Below are 24,232 nucleotides of genomic sequence, written 5' to 3'. Positions count from 1 at the left end.
AGCAGTATAGACAGCATCAAAGCAACCACATGCTCCACTCCTCTCCTTTACATTTATATTCACTTACCGTACTTTATTATTGTACTCTTCACTAATACTGAGCTTGAGAGGTGAGAATGAAACAAGTGTTTGATTTGACTGCCCATAGGGCATTAAAGTGTGAACAGCGATGGCTGCCTATGAGTGAGTTCATATTTTTCATATTTTCCCAAAATGTACAAATCTAGTGGGTTTTTTGTAAGATGTAAAAATGAAAGATAACAATGTTCATCCAATGATATCGACATGTCTTAATGTGCAGGCTTCTTTTTAAGACAACACTATCAAGCTAATATCAGTATGAGAGCATCTCACTTTATAAGACGCTCATTCTGAAGCAGCCCTCTGCTCATCCACACAGTTGGACCTTCATTACATATCCCACAGAGAAACACCCACATTCCCTTTCTAGCTGCTGAATTGGGTGTGAATCAAGATTGTTTAGACTTGTGCTGTAATGTTTTTTTTTATGCACTCTTTCTGCATAATGATGCTCCATATTTGTTAATGTTAATTTATCAACATTCAGATAAATATAAATGTACCCAAGTTAGCTAAAGGCTAATTGTCGGCAGCCCCTTTGCCAGATGTTGTTTGGCATCTAAGTATTTAAAAAAACGATTATATAAAATATACATTATAATTAATTAAAGAGTAGACATTATCCAATCTTGGACGTAATCAGATGATACAGTTACAAAGGTTTGAGTACAGGATGGCAAAAAAGATAGAGGGTCATTTTTAAATATCCCTGCTTATTTACCAATGAATTATGAAAAGCAGTAAGTGCTCAGGCTTTTCCACCTAGCTGTTGTATATAAAATATTAGCTTTTGATAAAGACGTGTGTGTAGCCTGCTTGGCTGTATAGAGCATTATCTTTTGAGCATATTCCAAAACTGCAATCACATTAACGTTAGCTGTACTAACTTAACAATCTTTATTGATTAAATCACAGTAATGCATTCGTAGTTTGAATGTTACTACTACTACTACTACTATTTTGTGTCAAAGCTGTATTCACTCATAGCAGTTATTCTTGTTTTCTTATCAAGAAAGGACGATGCAAATTGTCCTATTCCAAAAAACGAGTTATTAGCCTGGCTGTAATTTGGTCAATGGCTAAAACATATTTATGCAAAGGTATGAAGTAATTGAAAGCAGCAGCAACATAAATATGAAGCCAGCTCACGTGTGTATTTACACCAGACCACTTCACACTGTTCCCATGTGTTAATAAGAAATAACTCACCCTCTTTGCTCTAGTCATTGCATTCAGTCATGTAAGCTGCCATATATATTTCCGTTTTCTTTCTGGTTTCAGATGCTTTAAATCCGTGATGTTATTCAGTCAGACTTGAAAGGCAAACTACTGGAAATCAAGTATTTATTATTCCCTCTTGCACATTTTGCTCAAGTGAGAAGCAGTACATTTTTGGAAAAGGGTGCAATATAATCAGCCCATCACAGTATTCTCTCAAACTTCAATAGTCAGCCACACAGACACGCCTTCACATACTGCAAAGTAGTCTGTTTCATCCTACTAAAATGTATTTTACCATGTTGACATTTAACTGCCTCTTCTTCAAATTGTCATCCTCCATGACTATGAATTCACAAAATTTGATGTGACAAAGGTCAAATATGTTTGAGATTTGTTTGAGCCAAGGTGGCTCATGGATACTGGGTTATATGAACATATGTTGTGTTAACAATGTGTGTTACTCACCAAAATGCTTTGTTTGTATACTTGAGGTCTTTCAAACAAGAGTTTTCAAACAATTTTAACCTGCATTACTTACAGCCGTGTTAACTACCTCTCCATCCCTGCCTTTACTGGCACATCTCTGTTTCTTGGTCTTCTACTTTCCCCTTAGAGATGACCGGTATGACATTTTAGTCTCAACTGTATATTGTGCCAACTTTGTGCATGAATCACACTCAAGAAGGTTATTGTGATTATTATGGAAATGTTGCTCAAATGACTTTTGGCCTTTCCCCGATCTTGACTTGCAGACACACCATCCCAGAGGGTCCAGTTCATCTTGGGTACAGAAGACGATGACCTGGAGCACGTCCCCCATGACCTTTTTACTGAGCTGGATGAGCTCTCCTTTAGAGATGGCAGTGCCACTGAATGGAAGGAGACTGCCAGGTCAGAAAGCAACTCAAGGGGGACATCATGATGACAACACTTTCAACTTAGAGCAATACAGCGCGTCAAAGACTATTTTTTGTAGGGTTTTTAATGTATCTGTGTGATGGCTTTGTTGAATTTCATATTTAATTTGAAACCCAGATAAGATGTTTAGTGACTCTGTTAGTCACAATAATCAGGTGATAAACTTTTATTTCTCCAGACACAAAAGTAAAAAAAAAAAATATTCTTCCGTTTCGAAATCTACTTTCTTTTCTTGTTTCATGACTGTTTTGGGAAAAAGTTGTCTACATCCCTGTGAAGTTTGGGGATTGCAGATCTGTTTAATGAAGCCCAAAAATCTGAAGCAATGTTGAAACAGTTGTCTTCCTTTTTTCCACAAACCAGTCTCTATCTTGATCTGAAATGACAGACTCTGCTTGTACTCAGCCTCAGGTCACAAAACTTCAACAGGGTTATTTCACTTTGAACTTGGAGTTGGAAGTCATAAGTATGCCATAAGTATGCCATAACTTGCCGTGTATTTCTGATTCTTTTCCCTCTGATAAATGTATGTTCCATAAGGGAATAGAATGAAATAGATGGTGTTTTAGTACGCTCTCTGATAAATGATTTATGAAATTGTGTTCTCAAGTTCTAAATTCTAAAGAATGTTTAGCTAGGAATGAGAAACTTTCCATTGAATGAACCAAAATGTAACTTTTTTTAGCAAGTTGATTTGTAGATTTTAGAAAAAGCATTTGGGTCTGAGTGTGTGTCTGTCTTGATGTTTATGTGCAGGTGGTTGAAATTTGAAGAGGATGTAGAAGATGGTGGGGAGAGGTGGAGTAAACCCTACGTGGCTACTTTGTCACTACACAGCTTATTTGAACTGCGGAGCTGCATACTCAATGGCACAGTCATGCTGGATATGAGGGCCAACAGTATTGAAGAAATTGCAGGTAAAATAAACTGAAAGAAATTATACTTTGAGATACATTTCTTATGTAGCCTTGTGATGAACACCATGTGAAAAATCCCAAAAATACATGTTTACTCCCTCAGTAACCTTATTTTCCCTGCTCAGTACATAACTTCTGTTTTTTTCCCCTTGCTGTGTTCATGTCTTTGCTTTTGCCATTGTACCTCTCAGACATGGTGATAGACAGCATGGTGGCAACAGGCCAGCTGAAGGAGGATTTGCGTAACATGGTGCGGGAAGCTATGCTGAAGAAACATCACCACCAGAATGAGAGAAAGCTCAGCAATCGCATCCCTCTGGTGCGCTCCATTGCTGACATAGGCAAGAAACATTCTGATCCACTCTTGCTTGAACGAAACGGTGAGATTCTCCTATGCGCTTGCATTTCTTTTTCCTCCATATTTTCCACCACTGGGGAGCTGTTCCTAAAAAAAATCCACTGTTCAAATCCCTCAATGCCAGCGTAGAAGGTGGATGGTAAAAGTGAGTAAAATCTAGAGAATGATCTACAGTGAAGCAGCTGTCCCCTTAGTGAAAGAGAAATCTGGGCGCTAATGACTGTGCTAACCTGTATGGCTGGCCTGGCTTGGGGTTTGAATTAATGATTGTTTTTACTCCATAGGTTGACACTCAGGAAATGTTGCTTTTCAGTCAGCCTTGTTTATACTTTGACTGGGCATGCCCGCAGTGGTGCTAATGTATGGTGTGCATTTTACATTTTGAAGTCATTTTGAAAGAAATATGAAATTCTCCACTTCTCTGCTTGTGTTTTTTGTCGGGCTTGCATTTTCATACCATTAAACCTGAAACATGGGTGTGAAAGGTCAAAAATATCAATTTTTATAAAGATGGTTGGTCATGGTAATAGTTGTAGTGTGAACGATGTATGTTCTGTGCCACATAAGTATGTATGTGTAGACTTTGAGACTGGTCTGTTGTTGAAGAGCACATGTATGCTGACATTGTGCTTTCTCATCCTGTCCTGCATGCAGGTCTCTCTGAACATTGAATTTTGCTTTACCTCAGTCTTGTTGTATGAGTGGTTTGTTTGGAGTTGAATGAGACAAGTTGTTTGGCTCTGTGGAACCTCCCACGTGCCTCACTGAATCATTCTCAATGTCCTCTGCACACAGCCATGCTTTCGCTCACGTTTATGCAAGCACGGATCTCTCCAACTACACCTCTGCCACGCTCTTGCTGCCCACCCCTTCCGTCTGCGTCTCCTCCAGATACCATCTCCGTGATGTACTCCTACTTCATATGTTTTTCCTCTCTGCTCCATCCCTTATTCCTTTCCCTCCTTTTCTCTCTCCCTTTTCCTCTCCTCTTTGTGCATTTGTCTCCTCTGTTAGGAGAGGGCCTGTCCTCTTCACGTCTCTCTCTCCACAAGCCAGGGGCGGCCTCCTCTGTCTCCAACCTCTACCAGAGACAAGAGTCCAAGGTCTCCATCCTACTCAACCATCTCCTGCCCTCTTCTTCCTTCAACACTGGGCCCTTCGCAGGCCAATCCTCCCTCACCACCCCTCAAAATACCCCCACTCCCTCCCGTTCCCACGGCACAGGCCCTGGCCCTCAAGGTATCCCCGAGGTGGTGGTATCTCCCCCTGAGGATGACGACCCTCCAAACTCTGCAGGAGAAGAGGCAGCATCACCACAGCTCAGCCGGAGAACATCCTCGGCATCCCAGGGTCTTGAGCTGCTGCCCTTAGAAGGCAAATATCTGTGTAGCCCGCCAGTGTGAGTCACGGCTTGAACAGAGAACACTAGCACTAGCATGAAAGCTCTGCTTCCTGTAACTTCTAACTCTCCCCACCTGTGGTCATCTCATTAATATCCCACAGAAGGTTCACAAGCTAAGACACTCCTCCTATTTTAATCCACAAAGATTTTTTAACATTGACCATTTTCCACTTCATAACTCTTTCTTCTTGTCCTTCTTTTTTTCAATTTGTTCCGCTCACCCATGTTTTCTTACTAACATCTTCCTGCATTCTTAACTTTTTTTTTTTTTACTTCTTTTGTCCCTTCACACCTTCTTCATCGTGATTGCATGGCTTCCATTTAAAATGTTGGAGTCTGTCTTTCTCCCATAATGCATAATGTGTCCTGTGTTGTTTAATTTCCACTCACCAGCCCCATCACACTTTTCCCAGTTGATGGGTTGATATCATATAGGACAGGTTAGAAAGATTGTGTTTATTTTGGTTTTGATTATTTGTGTTTATTTTAGTGCTTGCCACAATCATAGTCATTTAGTCCTTGATGTCTGCTAATGTTATTTAATGTATAAGCAAGCTAAAAGGTGCAGGTACACTGTGGGAGGGGACAAATCGTGTAATCTCCACCAATAAATAGTACTGCCATTACTGCTTTTCTATCACAGTTTGCTTCAGTTTATTTGCTAGGGTCACACAGTGTTTTCCATAATTATAAGAAGAGAGGAATTTCATTAGGGATCTGTTTTTGCAAAGCATCATCTATGTTTTAATGATTAACAGAAAATGATTGCACTGCACTTCGGAGTGTAATATGGTGCACCTGTAAAATGTGTAAAGGTTGCACATTGAGAACATCATTTATAATGCATGGGATTGAAATATCTGGGGCTTTAGACCTTAGATTCAGGTCAAGTTTTTCACAATTGCCTTGGCCTTCAATTCATTTTTATGCAGATAGAGGACATCCCTTACTTTCAATCCCTTGTATTTCTTAATTATGAACTACAAACTGGCACAGTAAGTCATAAATCCTTACAGGCTACCTCCCCATTTACAGTATACACAGATATAAATATCTTGCAGCTTGTGTGTTTTCCATCCCTTCATTTGGCACCCATGCTCGTCCGCCTCATCAGTTCCGGGGTATAAACATTCTTTTACCCGATAGAATGAGGTAGTGAGGGCAGCTTGTGCCAGCAGCATGGCTAAATATAAGCCAGAGACCATGGTGGTGGTGTTCGTACTGTATGTGCTATCGTGTTGGCAACTACAGTGACTTTTCCTTCCTCTCAAACTGACCCATGTCCGTTTATTTTTAGACTGTGTGTGCATGTGAATGTGTGTCTGCGTTTGTTTCACTGTGGTAATCGCCCAACTTCATAGGATGGAATAGTACTCGCGATCACTTGGTGGGAGCTGAATCTAAAAGGTTGGGGTAGTCTGATTATAGCTCACAAGCTTCTGTAATTGTACCCCCTTCTCGGAAAATATACATAATTTCCCAAGAGGCATGCGCCTTGACATCAGCTTGCTGGTTTTTATTCAGAGGGGGATTTTAAGCCTTCATTATTACATTTAAATCACCCTGCAGGATGTAAAAATGGCCCTATTTTGCACTGCTAAACAGCATTTGGTCTGTTCATTGTACAGAGATAAAGTTAGACAGTAAGATGTCTTATTGTGAAATATGTAATTGGCAGGATGAAAGTAATCAATTTTCTTATGTTCTTTAAAAGCTATTGAGTTGGGTACAGGGCATGTAGGGAATCAGCAGTACACTTGCTCCATGTTAATCTCCCTGCTTGAGAGCTTTTAAAATAATAATTTCTTTGTCATAAAGCTTTGACTCTGCTGCTATTGGTCATTTTTATAATGTATGATCCACTTTTTAGGTAGGAAAATGGTTGTATCAAAAACATGGTAACCTTATGTCATTATATAATCCCACGTGTATATATACAGCTACTTGTGAGCTTTGAATTTTCTTCCAGAATAATGTAAACTGCAGAAAGAACTGTAGATTACCAGCATTAGTTTTATCTCAGAACACACCATATCTGCCCAACTACTATAAAAACAACATGAATTTACACCATTTTTATTAGAATAGTCAAAGTCTACAGAAAAAGCAGATCATTTGCATAAATCCGTTATTTATGTTTCTCTTCTTTGCATATGAATAAGGCAGCACTGTGACGCCACTGTTAAAATGGCTCGTATGGGGGAGCATTCCAGGGCTTAGCCTTACTGAATGAAGTGTGTTGGCGGACGCAACCTAAGCTAATCCCTCCCTTATTCCAAGGGGCTTTGTTGGGTATGTGAGCAATCATGCTCCTGTTCAGCAGTCACAGCTACCCAGCATCCACTGGGGTTACTTCAGGGTACAGTTCAAGTGTAAGGATCCTTGGCCACAAAGGCTGCTGGTAGAACATGCACATTTTTGATTCAGGCTCCAATGTAAATGAACATGTGCTGTATTGCTTGAGCTCTGTGATCTCTTTGTTTACTTTTGAAGTTGGCTTGATGACTTCCTGGTGGTGAAATGAGAAATGTTTTCATGTGGAAACTAAGAGACGAAGGAAAATCTGGTAAAAGAAGTGTTAATCTGAATTTCAGAGGATAGTGTGCAATATGCTATCCTTGGATTCAAATACATCACTCCCTCATTTCATCTCCCCCTCTCGTGTCACCTCAAGTGCTAGCGTTTCCTGGATCTGGTATGGCTCGGATGAAATAAGCAATGTTGAAGTGTGCCGCCAATTCTGAACAAAAATAACAGAGCTTCAACACTTGAAGGTGCTGAAGTCTGAGGAAGGTGAACTTACTGTCAGGCATATCAAATACATCCTCTCACCTTAAACTCAGAGCTGGCAATATTCAATCTCAGCAGAACTGACTTAAGCAGCAAAATAATGAGCTCAACAAACGCGGAGATACCAGCATTTGTCAGATATTTCCTGTTCCCTGTGGAGAGACATCATAGTCTTACAGCAGCTCTGTGCCAAATCAACAAATTCTGCAGGAATGGTTTCGCTGCAAGAAATCATTGAAGTTGTTGTCATAAATTGGAAAAGCTAACAGCAAATCTGACTGTTGAACATTTGAACTAGTTTGTCTTTTATCAGTTTAAAGTTTGTCACACTTTGATCATTGTAGAATACTGTGTCCAGTGTCTGTTAACTGATAGTACTATGGGCTTCATTTGAACAAAGCAACATTCAATACACTTTTCTACTGATACCAGAGTTAACCACTGAACTAAGGAAGGTAAGTCGCTGCAAATCCTGATGCAGTAGTTAAGTTTTCTGTTAAACTGACCACAAGTGGGACAGATAAATATCACACGCACCAACCTGTGTGGGCAGAGGTGAGACTCAGGGGATCCTGTAGCTGGTTTGTTAGCCAAGAGATTATCTCTGATCAATATGAGTAAAACACCAGTGAAACTGCCTGTAGTTGCTTGAGCCCATTTTAAAAATGACTGGTCTATCACAGTGGAAAATTATTGTGAACATTTTTCCTTTGTGTTCTTAAAAATGAAAGCTTGACTAGAGAGAAAGATAAAAGACTGTTGGTATTGAATAACAATATTACAAACAGCATGTCATTTTGAACCACGCTGATATTCTGTACTAGTCTTTGCTCCCTGAGTTCTAACACAGCATCCATCACTGCCTTGTCTCCCCTGCCTCTCCACTACCTCTTTTACTCTCAGGACCAATGGTGTCTCCGAACTCTGTCCCAAACAACCTGGACGGCAACAAGGCGGTGGAAAGGAGGCCGTCCAAAGTAGGGGTCAGTAGAGAAAGCAGCAGTGTCGACTTAAGCAAGGTAACATTAGCACAGTACTGAGCATATAACCAGTCCCATCATGGTGGAGGGGCCCATGAGTTCATCAGTTTTCCACAGACACTTAAGTGTTCTGTGTTGAAAACTGAAAACATTCCCATTAGCCTCTTTCTTTTGAGCTCAGTAAAGGCATCTTAAGACATTATGCAACCACCTGTGATGGACAAAGAATTGATCATCAAAGTAAAAGTCATACACGGTTATGTAACTGTGTTTGGTTTTTAAAAACATTCCTCCCTCGCATGGCCCCCATTCATCCTACCATTTTGAAGCTCTTCATCCATTCAAAGAAATGGCAGGCTGCCATTTGTAGTTATCATCCTAAAACAGTTATGACTGCCAAAGAAACAAGGTGCAGTGTTCAGATGAGTCAGAGGATCCAAAGGAGGGGACCATGGCGCAGTCTTTTCTACACAAGGATAAAGAAAATGTCATGCTCAGATCTGTTTTTAGTCAATATTAAAATATGAAAACAAGCCTTGCTTCACATTAATGGACAATCTTTGCTCAGTACCTTGTAGGTAAATATGAAGCTATCAACTCTCAGAGCATCTGAGCGACCTGCTGCATTCCCTTTCATTGAATTTACTCTGTTCATTCAATCATCTCTGTTTGCATGTTTGTCTTTGTACATATCGGTTTTCCATATATTAATTATTTGTATGTTTCTACATATCCAGTTCTTCAATTTCATTGGTTTTCTTGGTTGTTCTGGTTTCAGGTGGACATGAATTTCATGAAAAAGATACCTCCTGGTGCTGAAGCTTCCAACGTACTGGTGGGAGAAGTGGATTTCCTGGAGAAGCCCATAATTGCCTTTGTAAGGCTGTCCCCTGCAGTCCTCATCACAGGCCTCACGGAGGTACCTGTGCCCACAAGGTACAGTAATTAGAAATTGAATAATATCAGGATCAAGCTTTGGATTCAAGAGAAAACTTAATATTGAATTGAAGTCTAAAACTCTGCTTGAAATTGCTACCAGATTGTAATTACTTGTCAAACAGACTTATTCATTTGTAAAAGCGCCCTCAGTTGAGACTAATTTATCCTGAGGAATAACCAAGATTGTTGTGTCCACGTCCAGAGAACCAATGGATTTCTAAAAAATCCAAGCGATTGCATAATGTAACATTTCGAGTTGCATTATATCTTTCTTGGGTACCTTTAAGTGTATACAGATGTTTTGTTTGTTGTTGTGATTATTAATCTGATCAATGAAATGACTGATGTATTTTATGGATATTTGTCTTCTTCATAGGTTTCTTTTCCTGCTTCTGGGTCCTCATGGCAAAGGGCCACAATACCATGAGATTGGGAGATCGATGGCAACATTAATGACAGATGAGGTGAGAGAAAGAAAGATGGATCCATTTCTGTGACTAGTTGTTTCAGCTTGGCATGTGCTGGAACTCAAGAAGAAGGAATATTTTGTAATTTTTGATACCAGATAAGTATGGTATGATTTATTGTGCTGCCCTACCTTTGAATATGAGATGCATTTTTTATGTTTCTGTGAAAAATAACATTTATAATCGCTGGGATGTTAAAGTAACTCCTATAAATGATCATTATCTTTCTGATTATAAAGATTTTCCACGATGTGGCATACAAGGCAAAAGACCGAACAGATCTCCTCTCAGGGATAGATGAGTTCCTCGATCAAGTGACTGTCCTGCCTCCTGGAGAATGGGACCCTACTATCCGGATTGAGCCCCCAAAGAATGTCCCATCTCAGGTGAAATATATATTTTTTTTAATTACTTTTGAATCATACTTAAATCCATACTGTGTCTTACAAATATATGAAACCCTCTTTAAATACCATGTGCAATAAACATACAGAAATTTGCCTTGTAATGTAGTTGCTGCATACAAACAAATTGATTGTTAACAAGCACAGTACATATTTACTATATCCTTATACTATATTTAAATCTCTATTCAGAAACGTTATGCTGGAGGTTTTTGTTGACTACAGTGTGTCCTCTGTATTTACCTAAGCTTATCACACTGAGAGTGCCCCCTTATGGATTTAAAGAAACATGACAGCGAAGGATTTTTGAAAGATTTAAATGCATGATATTTAATTTCCTTTGGCATGCAGTCGAAAAGGAAGAGACCGTCCCAGCCCAACGGCACTGTGTCTCCATCGGGCGAGCTGGAAAAGGAGGAGGACAATCATTCAGGGCCTGAGCTGCAGAGGACTGGAAGGTATGTTTATCTTATTTTCCTTGCCGACCACCTTGACTACTGTATGGCCCTTTTCAGGCTGCTTTTCTCTTTTCTCAAAACTAAGCTCAGCCGTAATCACATCTTAATATAATAATATTGATTCTGCGTTGTCTTAATGTTGGTGTCCCAGGCTGTGAATTCATATTTTCAGCTGAAAGCATGGCACAGCAGGAGCTCCACATAAACACACAAACAGACAAGCACAAGCACACAGCGCTGTGCTCCCCGCTGGCTCTGTTAAAATCTCTGAAGACGGTACAGAGGTGGGGACCACTTCGCCCCCCCATTACACCTCCGCGGGATTCAAGTTGAACTTGTCTTAGAAAATGTAGGATATATTAGATTTTATAAGGCTAGACAAGTTTATTTCTATAGCACATTTCAACAACAATTCAAAGTGCTTCACACAAGACATCAAAAGCATCATGACAGAGGAAAGAAAAGAAACATTAAAATAGAACATTTAAAAATCACTGAAATTATTAAATCTGAAAATATGTTTAAATAAAAATAATTCAAATGAAATTAATTGAAATAAATAAAGTAAAAATATAAAAAGAGTTCAAAGTTACAGAGCAGAGTTAAAGTTTAAAATCCTATTAAAATGTTTTAATGAAAGGCAGCTGTAAACAGGTGAGTCTTCAACCTGGATTTAAAAGAGCTAAGCTCAATATTACTGTGTGTATCATCTGATACCGCTGTGCTGTAGTCTGTCAACCTCAGAGGCTGACATTTATGGATAACTCATGCTGCCTCTCTAGATCCCAGGCCACACAGCAAGAAAAATATGTTTATTTGAAACCTCAGCGAGACACACACACACACACATACATCAGCTGGGAGGTCCTGTATTATTTACAGATTCACTCTCTCTTCTAACCGCTACTATAAAAGGCTCCTGCTATGAGGGAGCGACTAGGCGACAGAGGAGTGCAAGTATATAATGCAAAGAAAGCTGAATAGGTGCTGGCTGAGGCTGGCAATAGAGGTTAATCCAGAGCTGTCAGGGAAAATAAAATAAGAAGATGCACAGAGAATTTGGACAGGTTTCAGGGGAAAGTGATGAAGAATTACAAGGTGAGAAATCAAATCCCTCAAAAGCCATGTTGAAAGAGTCAGAACAGAGAGAGGAAGGCTTTGTGGGCAGTGACATTCTGTACAATATGAGCACAAAGATGAATTCTGTCCAAGTTTAAAACATGTTGGACTTAAGCAGCTGTTTTTGGTATTTTATATCCTAAAGATGCATGTTCATAGGTCATGATACTACCTGATACTACAAACATTTAGATAATGCATCTTTTGAATTAACTCATAAGAAGAATCACAATAATCTGACTCGTGTTTTATTGATTATTTAAAAAAAAGTATGTCAATGTTGAGTGATACAATCATGTATTCAATTTCAAACATTAAATTAAACCGGCATTCCCTTCCAGGATATTTGGAGGTCTGATCTTGGACATTAAGCGGAAACTGCCGTTTTACTGGAGCGACATCAGGGACTCTTTAAGTCTGCAGTGTCTAGCCTCCATCCTGTTTCTCTACTGCGCCTGCATGTCCCCTGTCATCACATTTGGAGGACTTCTAGGAGAGGCAACAAAAAACAACATAGTAAGTCCACAATTTGGGCACTTAAGAGGCAGCACTTGTGCTCTTTGTGAACCCAGCGGGAATAAAACACTGCACTACTTTTGTCTAAGTGCTGTATTGTACGCACTGCCATAAGTAGAAGGATTATAACATTAAGCTGCCAAGTGTGAGTATGCTAATTATGTGGCACTTGATAAATGGATGTTGTCATGGTATGTTAGATCATATGACAAAGACACCTCAAGCTGTCGAGCTTGCAGAAGCTGATAAGTGGCGTCAGTGCACAGTACAGGTTCACCTGTACAATCTGAAATAAACCTGGTTTTGTAAGTCTGAAATGTGTGGAAAAAAATGTAATATTTCCATTTGGCCTTTATATTCTCATTTACAAGATGTACAAACAACATCACTCATTTGGGTGGTTTATCTTTCCAATATGGGATTTGTTTGCTCTTATCTGTTATCTCACTGAAAGCTTTTCTATAAAGTGTCTGTCTTCTTATTGTTCTTTCCATTTGCCTATCACTCCTTTTTTCCCTGATGTTTTGCTCAGACAGGGACTGTTGTTATAGGGACTGTCTGTGTGCTGGTGTGTTATGCGTCTGGGTAAACTCAGCAGACAAGGGCCAGTCAGCGGGATGGAAACAATCAAACAGTTTATCTTGTCTCTTAGGCACAGCCGAGGATGTCAGTTTAATCAAAACTCTGTTTTGTTCGGATGGTCTTCTCTTTACCTCTGTCTTTTCTCCTTCAGCCTTTCCCCCTCTCTCCTCCTTGGTGTGGTTTCACCTCCTCTATTCCAGCTTCTCACTCCCTCACTCCTTCCCTCTCGTCTGTGTTTACAGAGTGCCATAGAGTCTCTGTTTGGGGCCTCACTGACAGGAGTGGCATACTCCCTCTTCGCAGGCCAACCCCTCACTATTCTAGGCAGCACAGGTCCTGTTTTAGTGTTTGAGAAGATCCTTTTCAAGTTCTGCACGTACGTTCATGCAAGTTTTCTTTTGATTTAAAATTGAAAACAGTCACAAAATGAATAAACCAAATTGTCTACATTACATTCTGCATTTATCATAAATTGTGTTCATTTTCTTATGAATTTAAAAACCTCTATGGGCCCCTAATGTGTACATGTAACAATTCTCATTCCAGTGACTATGGACTATCCTATCTGTCCCTACGGACCAGCATTGGTCTTTGGACTGCCTTCCTGTGTCTGGTCCTGGTGGCCACAGATGCTAGCTCCCTGGTCTGCTACATCACCCGATTCACAGAGGAGGCCTTTGCTGCACTTATCTGCATTATCTTCATTTATGAAGCGCTGGAGAAGCTCTTTCACCTGGGAGAACACTTCCCTGTCAACATGAACAGCAACCTGGAAAACCTTACATTTTATTCGTGAGTACCCTTTACTTTGTTTTGTTTTTTTTAATCTGTTTTTTATAGGAGATCTTTTGCTTAAAGAGTTGGTGGAATAAACTAATATTTTTAAAGGTGTAGGTTTGATGCTTTCTTAAATTGACATCGGTACAGTATGTTTTACAACAGGTTTCATCATATTTAGACGCTGGGGGCTTAACTGAAAATTATTCTACATTAAGAAACAAACAACCGATGAAAGCAGAATTATCACAACTTGTGATTTCAACTCATTTTCAATTGAGCCCACCTTCTTTATTTTTACTCCAAAGATATGCATCAACCTTTGGTTATGGTTTGTTCCTCCATCTATAGGTGCCATTGCTCCCCACCAGCCAACACATCAGAAAAGCTCATACAGGAGTGGAACCAGACTGGATACACCCCGGACACCATCCCATGGAGCAGCCTCAATGTTTCGGTGAGGCCAGCACACACAAGGTGTCATATGCAGGATTTACAAACACACAACACACTCTCACGTGAGTAGGATTTGTTGAGGAGCTTATATTCTGATCTCTAAATACACAAAAAGATCACTATTTCTGGATGCTGGTTCAGTAGCTAGAGCGTCCGTCCCATAAACACAGGCTGTAGTCCTTGTCGCTGCTGTGGGTTTGAATTAGAATCTCGTCCCTTTGGTGCATGTCATCCCCAACTCTCTCCTGCCAACGTTTCCTATCTCTCTTTAGCTGTCCTATCGAACAAAGACAAACATGTCCCATGAGAATAACTTGGAGAAAAATACTTTTTCAAATAGTTAAAGTTGGACACAGTCTGCCAAAAACTTTGACCAACCAATGAAATGAATGAAACTAAACTGAATTACAGTGCTAACCTTGTGGCCGACCCCTCTCACCCCGCACATGGACTGTTTGAGACTCTCCCCTCTGGCAAGAGGCTGTGGTCCATCAAGACCAAAACCTCTTGCCACAAGAACAGTTTCTTCCCCTCTGCTTTCAGCCTGATGAACAATGTCCCTGCCCTCCCCCCTCCCCCCTCCTCCCACATAACCCAGACTCTCATCACCCCCACAGCCAGTAAAACATCAAAGTAATGTGAATGCTGAACTGTTCTTTATGCGTTACATTAACGCCCACTGGACTTTAAAAATATATCTTCCTTACATGCACTCTGTGAGTAGTTACACACATTAAGATTTTTTCTCATCGTCCACTGCACAGCTCCTACATTGCACCTTTTGTACATTTTGTGTTTTTTTATTTTATATTCTACATTTTTAAATTCTATTTTATATATTGTAATAGCTTCTTCTACTGTATTATTTAAGTTGTTGCTAGTTCTGCTTTATTTCCTTGTTAATTGTTTAGCACCAATACACCAAGTCAAATTCCTTGTATGTGTAAATAAACCCTGATTCTGATTCTGATTCTGGTACCTCTTTTTTTTCTAGATGTGTAAGACTCTTAAAGGGGAGTTTGTGGGCGAGGGCTGCGGTCATCATGGACCTTACATCCCAGATGTTCTCTTCTGGTCCATCATCCTCTTCTTCACCACGTTCTTCCTGTCCTCCTTCCTTAAGCAGTTCAAGACACAGAGATATTTTCCCACCAAGGTGAGATTCTTAAAACATCACTTTTACCTGCACACAGGACAGCAGTGCATTAATTTACTGTTTGAGATCCAAACCTCAATAAATTCAAAGCTGGAAGGGATGGTTTTCCTTTTATCACTCTGCACGCTATATTGCTTCTCACACTATGCAAATGTTTACATTGTGTCAGTTATTAGTATGCAGGAGCAGTCTCCTGTACAGAGGAACAAATCCTCTTTCATCCTCCCACACAGTACCAGCTTGTCTGTTATCACTTGGTGTTCTGTGTAGGCAGGTGCTGGTATTGTCTGCATTATTATGATGTTGCTGTCGACTTAAATGTAATTATTTCTGCCATGTATCTCAGAGGGGACCTGAAGTAAAAAGGTTCTATTTGTAGCTGTGTGTCTGACTGACAATAGAAAAAAAGAAAAACATTTCTTAGCTGCATGTCTTATAAAAACAGATAAATATAGCTGTGTTCTTGTGTGTATGTTTTGTTGTGTAGGTGCGATCCACTACGAGCGACTTCGCTGTCTTTATAACCATCATGATCATGGTGGTGGTGGATTATCTCATGGGGATCCCCTCTCCTAAACTTGATGTTCCTGACCGCTTTGAGGTAGGCATCTATTCCAACACGTCTGAACACTGCATAAGACATCACACATAAATACCTCCTCTTTAAATTAATTTAATTTGTAAGCAAATATCTAAATGAAGTACTTAAAAAATACAAAGAAAGTTGGCAAATGTCTGCCTAGTATTTTAAATATAGCCTATTGCTGCATTTTCCTCATAGCCAACTTCAAAGAACCGAGGCTGGCTGATGGACCCGTTAGGAGAGAATCCCTGGTGGACGCTGCTGGTGGCAGTGCTGCCTGCCTTGCTGTGCACCATCCTCATCTTTATGGACCAACAGATTACTGCGGTCATCATCAACCGCAAGGAGCACAAGCTCAAGGTCAGCACCTGCCTGAGGACATATACTTCTGGTGATGTAGTATCCAGATACACATCATTTTAAAAGTTTTTCAAGGTGGAGGTTCCTACAGGACTGGACCTCCTAGAAGGGTAGAAGGGTTTATCCCAGTCCCTGAATAAGGTTTCTTTACCTGAAAAGGAAAAGTTGTTGCAAATGAAATATATCATCATCAACCTTTATTTAAGTTCTTGGAGCGATCATTGAGGGCGACTCTCATTTACAATGATGCCGAGAAAACATACATACATGATAAACAACAAGAAATGAGATAAAGCTACTACAGAAAATAAAATCAATAAAAAAGCAAAAAGAACAATAAAATATATACACTAAAATAATTTAAAAGCTTGCAATTACTACAGTGATAATATACCACAAACCACAATTTAAAGAGTATTTTCTTTGTCTGTTTGACATTTATTAGATAGGATGGTTAGGGGATAAGAGGAAATGTGGGGAGAGAGAGTGGGGGAGGACATGCACCAGACAGCATCAGGATCAGGAATCGAACATGCAACCAGTGCAATGAGGACCATTTAGGATAATCCAAGCTGCTTCTTGTTTTGTCTCTCTCTCCTTAATACTCTGTGTCTCATTTATCTCTGTCCCTTTCTGTCATCCTTGTGTATAGTATACATATTCTGTAGTCTTTATTTCTACTCTTACATCAAACTATAATCTCTGTCAGCCTTTTTCTGAAGTATTATGCCTAAATGTATGCCTTAGGGTTTTACAGTGTTACTGTGTTAAAAATAAATTGAGTCCACCAGGAAAATTAATTAGGCAAGAATAGCAAACCCGAGATTCCAGGAACATTATGTTCAAATTTGATCTTCAACAGATTATGATTCTTAATCTAATTCTGTTTTTTTTTTCTGAAGGATTACATTTGCTCCACAGGAGATAACCATGGCTGCTGAGCTGGCTTTCAGACTTTCTTGCTGTCTTTATCTCCCCACAGAAAGGCTGTGGCTATCACCTGGACTTGCTGATCGTGGCAGTGATGCTGGGTGTGTGCTCGATCATGGGCCTGCCATGGTTTGTGGCAGCAACTGTCCTCTCAATCTCCCACGTTAACAGCCTGAAAGTGGAGTCTGGCTGCTCCGCGCCAGGAGAGCAGCCCAAGTTCCTGGGTATCAGGGAGCAGCGGGTCACTGGATTCATGATCTTTGTTCTCATGGGTTGTTCTGTATTTATGACCTCAGTGCTTAAGGTGAGATATGCAAGAAATGCTGGAATAATACAGCCTCTCGTTTTAAACCTTCCTAAATAAGTAAAGTCATTAATTTGTGGCCAAGTTTTGTGAATAATTTGGAACGTTTTCACGAAATTTGACCTGTGCAGCAGCTTTCCTCTCATTTCCTGTGAGTTGTGATTTAATGCTGTAGTTCTCCTGTCACTTCATTTCTGCCCCTCACAGTTTATTCCTATGCCAGTCCTGTATGGAGTCTTTCTCTACATGGGTGTCTCTTCCCTCAAAGGCATTCAAGTAAGACTCTCCTCTGCTGCTCTTTGAAGATAATATACCCTTTTATTCTGAACAGAAATGGCAGTCATGAACCGTTGCTGAAGATAAATGTGCTTCTTGTGCTTCCAAACCTTTGATCGTAATTCAGAACCCTAAAGGGCTTTTGTCAAATGTATTCCTTCTTCTGAATAATGGATTGAATTATTCCCCCTCTCCCTGTCACCCCTCGTCTCTCCAGCTTCACTGAGCTGCTTTTATTTTCTGGTTTTCTCTGCAGTTCTTTGACAGGATAAAGCTGTTCGGTATGCCCGCCAAGCACCAGCCAGACCTGATCTACCTGCGCTACGTGCCACTGTGGAAGGTCCACATCTTCACCCTGGTGCAGCTCACCTGTTTAGTGCTGCTCTGGGTCATCAAGGCCTCTGCAGCAGCAGTTGTGTTTCCCATGATGGTAATGGTTTTAAAGACTGTCGCACATTTTATACTTTAAATGAGATCTTTAAGTTCACTCTAGGCTGACACAACTCATGGGAGAGAATTATTGTATCTGTACTTTGAATAAATCTCATTTGTTTTATCACCATGATACATAAATAACATTGATTTTGATGTAGGAAGTTTTTAAATGTACTGATTTACAATCCCTGTGTTTTCCCTGATTATATTAAGTTTTTATGATGTTAATGCTTTTTTTAATACATCTATTGTCTGCATGTCTTCAGGTTTTGGCGCTGGTCTTTATCCGAAAGCTTCTGGACTTTTTCTTCACAAAGAGAGAGCTGAGCTGGCTTGATGATTTGATTCCAGAGAGTAAGAAGAAGAAAGAAGATGACAAGAAAAAGAAAGCTCGGGAAAAGCTGGTAAACTTATTTATTTATTGATATCTTGTCTGATATGTCTGTAATTCATGCAGACATATGAGACATTTTTAGTTTTTCTTTTCTTGACTGGATCACTGTACTAGCCTTTTTTTTATAATTAAGTGTTAATGTTCTACTATGACAAGTCTCCAACTTCTAAAATGGGGAAAACAGAACAGATTAAGACTTCTAGGTGATTTGTTTTATATGTACATGTGTAAAAAATCCTGCATGACTGCCTTTTGTACAGTCCAACGCACTGTTTAAACTTGCACTGTTAACAGTTTAATATTAAGAAGAATGAAACATACTACATTTGTAAACAGAGCTGCCAGGTCTTCTCAGTAGGATCCAAATGAAGAGTGCTCAACACATTCAGTCAGGTTTCAGGTCATTGATCATTTTATAATACAAGGTGTGAGTCTGGCTGCATAAACACCTGTAAATAACGTTGAAATATTTGTGTTGTGGATATCAAACAGCATTGCCATGTAAGGAAGGGACATTTTGACTAACAAACATCACCACATGAGACTCATAACAGCCAATTTAATATACGAGTGACTATGGAGCAATAAAACCTCATAGAACATCCTGAGGAAAATTACAGTCGTAAACTCATTCTTGTGTTTTTCCCTTGTTGTGCCTTATTGCATTGACAGCTATTGTCGAGATTAATGCTTCCAATACAAATTTTCATTCAGCAAAAAGAGTCCCGACTGCAGGAGGAAGACATGGGACTGAAGGTCGGCTATGAAGGCTCTGACCTGCTCAAAATCCCAGTGAAAACACTCTCAGGAAGGTGAGTGATGCTCCATATGAGGCACACTTTGAGGCCTGGATCTCTATTAAATGGATTGTATTTATTTTAAAGAGTGTTTTCTATTTTTAGTTATATATGGTATGTGGTTATTTTGTATTATTTTGTAGTATGAGTCTTTTAAAGAGGCAAAAAACATTTTATAATGGTCAAAATGTTTTTTGGACATCACAAGTACATAGTTCCCTTATCAGCATTAAAAGGAAAGTAAATAATAAACAAGGGCCATGTACAACTGACAATGATAATCATGACAGTGTCAGTCAGCTTTGTGTTATTATGTCCATCTTGAACAGATCTTACAGAATAGGACTAGTGACCCACAGCCTCCCAATGGAAGAAGAGGTAGCAGGGCTGTGTGTCTGATGCTACACATCTGACCCACATGGCTGCGCTCTAACCTCACTGATACCCAGACAGTCAGCGCATGGCAAAAACTGTCACTCAGCGATTTAAAAACACAATCACTGGCTTTTAAACCTGCTGCTTTGTGTGCTGTTGGGTTTTATTTTGAGGGCCTTTAAGAAAATGTATGTCTTGTTGAAATAACTTTATCGTTATCTAACTTTGTGAAAATGTGCAGTCATACCATGATAACTCACATGTAAAGCTATAATCCCACATTTCTTATACATTAGAACATGGACTGTGTGTGTGTCTGGAACTTGTGCTGTTCTTTTATTTTAACTCTGCATGTTTGTGTCTGCTTGTTTGAACTGTCCTGCACTGACTCCATGTGGTTTGACATCTACTTGCTGTTTTCTGTGTGTGTGTGTGTGTGTGTGTGTGTGTGTGTGTGTGTGTGTGTGTGTGTGTGTGTGTGTGTGTGTGTGTGTGTGTGTGTGTGTGTGTGTGTGTGTGTGTGTGTGTGTGTGTGTGTGTGTGTGTGTGTGTGTGTGTGTGTGTGTGTGTGTGTGTGTGTGTGTGTGTGTGTGTGTGTGTGTGTGTGTGTGTAGTTGTAAATATGACCCCTTGGTTGTAAATATCTCTGATGAAATGGCCAAAACAGCAGCGTGGAAAGCAGTGAACTCGAGTGCAGAGTCATGTGTCCAACCTGAGAAACGTAGTGGAAGGTAGCTATGCCATCTCCTGGAGGTTTCTTCCAGAGCCCCCCCCCAAACTTCATATTTGATAATTAAAAAAACATCATATTACCACAGGCGTTTTTATACTGTAGGGAAGTAAACAAAGCTGCCTGGAAGATCAAAGATTATGATATCTAATGCTGAATTTCTAAATGTTGAATGAATGTTTGTTTTAGTGCCTTTAGTCTTTGCTCTTTATGGTCTCGAGTATCACAGTTTAAAACTGTACTAGTACAGATCTGGGTTGGGCTTTGTGTCCTTTAGGTCCTCAGACTTAAAAAAATAAAAAAAATTGAAATGAAGGTTTATTTTTAGGCTTTTTATGCCTTTATGTAGTGATAGGACAGTGTATAGAGTCAGTGATCTGAGAGAGAGAGATAAAGTGGGGAATGACATGCGGGAAAGGAGCCACAGGACAGATTTGGACCTAGGCCATCTGTTTGGAGACAAAAATTTTGTTCAAATTGCCAATATCACTCCTCCAGCTAATAAAAATGAACAATAGCCGTTGTCCTTCACCCTTAAACACCACCATACATTTAAATGATCATCTTGTCCCTCATCTTCTCTATTCAGTCAGGAAAAGGTGGCTTGTGTTAGAGTTGATGTCAGCCCAGATATACCAGGAGGAAGTTCCACTGCCGAGGCCTTCCTGTGATCAGAGGCCCTCATCCCCTCCTGACACCTCCTCCCACACAACACTCTCTCCCACTGACGGGTACCATCTTGATGGTCCGAGGGGGCTGCTGCAGCGTGCCCTTCTTCAGAGCAGCAGGCGCGGCCCCCCAGAACTGTAAGTCCTACTCCAGACAAGTCTCGAGGTGTGCAGACGGCTGCATCGTTTTCCTGCAGAGGGCACATCTTTGAGGAATGAAGGAATTCTGCAGTTACTGCCCACCGACACTCACTGTTTAGGAACTCCTGCAAACATGTCACCCATTAAAACCACAGATGCCAAAGGAACAGGCCTCACTGGTGGGGATCTTGGAACAGAATTTTTCTGTATATTTTAATTTTATTTTACTGTTTCTGGTATGTTATTCATGCACCATGTGTTTACCTGCACTGTTTCTTTGGTTTTACATTAGATAGAAACTCATTAGATGAAAGCCATACAGGTACTGTTGCTGCCAGTGGATTATATTTAATAATTGATTTGGTACTGTTTTATACACAAACCAAAACAAGGACACATTCAGACAGTACTACACCACACTACTAATTCATACATCTTTGTAGAACTGGATCATCTCTCTGGTGTGCGTGAGAGAACTCAGTATTGATATTGCTGCTCATAACTTCAGTTATGTTCAAGTTCAGTTATTTCACTGTAAACCTCACTGTTAATATTGTATGTGAAGTTATAGAAACTTCAGTATGTATGTTTGTATTTAAGCTCTAATATTTTCATATGTAACATAGTAGAAACCCTACATAAGAGGCCATATGAAGTCTGTACTGTACAGGAAGCACTTTGCCAGTATAGTTTCTTACCTAAAACAGAGTATAGCGTATTAATGATTTTAAAAATAAAAAAAGGTTCCTCCTCTCACCGTATCTCTAGAGCTGTAGTGCAAACATCAGTTAAAGAACTCAGGAATCTTGAACGATTTCTGACTCTGGTCACTTGATATTTTTGTCACAAGGTGGCGATAATTAACTGCCCACCTCTCATCGCTGGTGTCGCAACTGTTTTAATAAAGTCTGTAAATCATAAACCATAGCAAAGGTGCAAAGTAAAAAAGAGAATATTAATGAGATAGTTGCGCCTGTTTTTTATACTGTCTGTATTATTGTTGGTGTTGATGTGTCTGTGTGCAGTGTAGAGATAAATCTGGATGTTTCGCGCTGCAAATCATTTTATGCAAAATATTTCTACAGTAAATGTAAAAAAAAATAGAATATTCTATGAAGTTGTTCTTATTTTGCTACGTGCAGTCGTGTTTTTAGCAATAAGTATCCCATACTGTGCAGAGTATGGACTCATGAATGTGGCTACTGTTCAGGCAGATAATAACTAGTGAGATGATTTCTGTGCGTTTCATCAGCTCTGTCTGTGTGTAGCTACAGTGACAAATACGGACATTAGCTTGCGTGCCTTGTCAAAGCTGGTTATTTATCTTGTGTTCAGAACGGATGTACAGGTATACACAAGGTGGCACATAAATGCCAAAGACAGACTGTCATTATTGTACAAGAGTGAAGCAGTAAACGGCCCATCATATCTGTTGTAGTGTTAATTAGCATCTGTGTGAAGGTGGTAGTCTGAGCCACTGACTTAAACAATGTAATTTATCTTCCATGCATATGTAACTCTAAAGTCAGTGTGTGTCTGTTTACTGTCACAGCTCTAGTATATGCTCACATTTAAAGCTCTGTAATCAATATTGAGGTACTGTTTTTTTTTAATGATCAGTGAATGTCAAATGATTGTACCGTCAACAACAGAAATGGAGTCAGTAACATTCTGCCAAACATCTGTTTTTACACAAATGATTATTTCCCTAAACATACTGTATGGACCATTTGATATACAATGTGAGTCATCTGATCTGGTGAACATCACAATGAAGTGAACATCCACCAGTCATGTAATTTCATAATAATAGTGTTTATTTTGATGGAAAATGCCCTATTTTCACATGACATCATTTTAATTATGTTAGCTCTTAAGGGTGGATGTCAACAACATAGAGGGTGGAGATTTGACCCTTTATCACTCAGTACAAATGTATTTGTTGTGCTGTACAGACACATAGCATCAATGAAGCACACAGCATCCTTGAACAATGACCTTTGTGTCATGGCCAATTTGTGCAAAGCAATAAAAGTGAATACATGGTGATTTTTTTTTTTCTGTCTTCATTTGAATTACAGCTCTATAGGAGAGTATGATCCTATTTAAGTTGTGTGTGTCTCATAGTTTAAGAGGAGAGGTATATTTTATTATATTTTATTTTCAAACTGTAAAATGCTAAATTATCTTGGTCAGAATTCTCAAAAAACAATCTTCCCAATGGAAATGTTTAGGTGATAACTAAAATAAGGGCATATATTTGTACTCCATATACTTTAAATCTATCTTTTAAATATCCAGCATTGGAAAAGTTCCAGTCAGACCAGTGAAGATGCAATGAGAAGGCCCAGTTCTGTTTCTAAACCTTGGATCTATTTCATGTTGGAGACAGAGGGTGGCAGCAGAGATCTATCTTACAGGAGAGAGAGCCAGAACAAGTGTTGAAAAGTAACATTTCCACACTGTACCGTCTTTTCCACAGACATTGTGTCATCTTTAGAGATAACTTTGTGTGCCATCTTGCTTGCAAAAAGTTTTTATTTTCATTTATATCTAGACTTGGAGGAGCTTTAGTGTAGATAGTAAGAAATAATGGTTAATACAGATAGGTGGTTTGAACATAAACACACATTTTCTGACATATTCAGAATCATTTAAAATAAGTCAACGTAGTCCTGAAATCTATGTAAGTGAGACT

At 39.5% G+C, this 24,232-nt stretch overlaps 1 protein-coding gene across 12 annotated transcripts in view; it reads left to right on the top strand.

Moving 5' to 3' along the window:
- The window catches only part of LOC109988690 (sodium bicarbonate cotransporter 3), a 40,495-nt gene extending 16,912 nt beyond the window's left edge, over window positions 1-23,583 (top strand). For 2 of the 12 annotated variants that reach the window (XM_020640256.3, XM_020640257.3), the window contains exons 4-26: window positions 2,055-2,193; window positions 2,977-3,137; window positions 3,329-3,517; window positions 4,510-4,869; window positions 8,591-8,706; window positions 9,446-9,603; window positions 9,983-10,070; window positions 10,313-10,459; window positions 10,829-10,935; window positions 12,396-12,570; window positions 13,395-13,528; window positions 13,699-13,944; window positions 14,281-14,386; window positions 15,380-15,541; window positions 16,029-16,142; window positions 16,323-16,484; window positions 17,467-17,718; window positions 17,926-17,994; window positions 18,251-18,424; window positions 18,696-18,833; window positions 19,538-19,635; window positions 20,610-20,726; window positions 21,315-23,583. In XM_020640256.3, coding sequence (XP_020495912.1) covers window positions 2,055-2,193; window positions 2,977-3,137; window positions 3,329-3,517; window positions 4,510-4,869; window positions 8,591-8,706; window positions 9,446-9,603; window positions 9,983-10,070; window positions 10,313-10,459; window positions 10,829-10,935; window positions 12,396-12,570; window positions 13,395-13,528; window positions 13,699-13,944; window positions 14,281-14,386; window positions 15,380-15,541; window positions 16,029-16,142; window positions 16,323-16,484; window positions 17,467-17,718; window positions 17,926-17,994; window positions 18,251-18,424; window positions 18,696-18,833; window positions 19,538-19,635; window positions 20,610-20,726; window positions 21,315-21,396 — 3,494 coding nt within the window. In that variant the 3' untranslated portion in view covers window positions 21,397-23,583. Of the gene's footprint in view, window positions 1-2,054; window positions 2,194-2,976; window positions 3,138-3,328; window positions 3,518-4,509; window positions 4,870-8,590; window positions 8,707-9,445; window positions 9,604-9,982; window positions 10,071-10,312; window positions 10,460-10,828; window positions 10,936-12,395; window positions 12,571-13,394; window positions 13,529-13,698; window positions 13,945-14,280; window positions 14,387-15,379; window positions 15,542-16,028; window positions 16,143-16,322; window positions 16,485-17,466; window positions 17,719-17,925; window positions 17,995-18,250; window positions 18,425-18,695; window positions 18,834-19,537; window positions 19,636-19,949; window positions 19,999-20,609; window positions 20,727-21,314 lie in introns of those variants that run through there. The other 10 variants (XM_029278532.2, XM_020640259.3, XM_020640258.3 and 7 more) reach the window with 10 other exon arrangements.
- Window positions 23,584-24,232: the final 649 nt, after the last annotated feature.

The sequence above is a fragment of the Labrus bergylta genome, chromosome 19, assembly GCF_963930695.1.
Source record: "Labrus bergylta chromosome 19, fLabBer1.1, whole genome shotgun sequence".
NCBI classification, from domain to species: domain Eukaryota; kingdom Metazoa; phylum Chordata; class Actinopteri; order Labriformes; family Labridae; genus Labrus; species Labrus bergylta.
The sequence above is the reverse complement of the archived record's forward strand: the minus strand, read 5'-3'. Positions and strand labels throughout refer to the sequence as shown.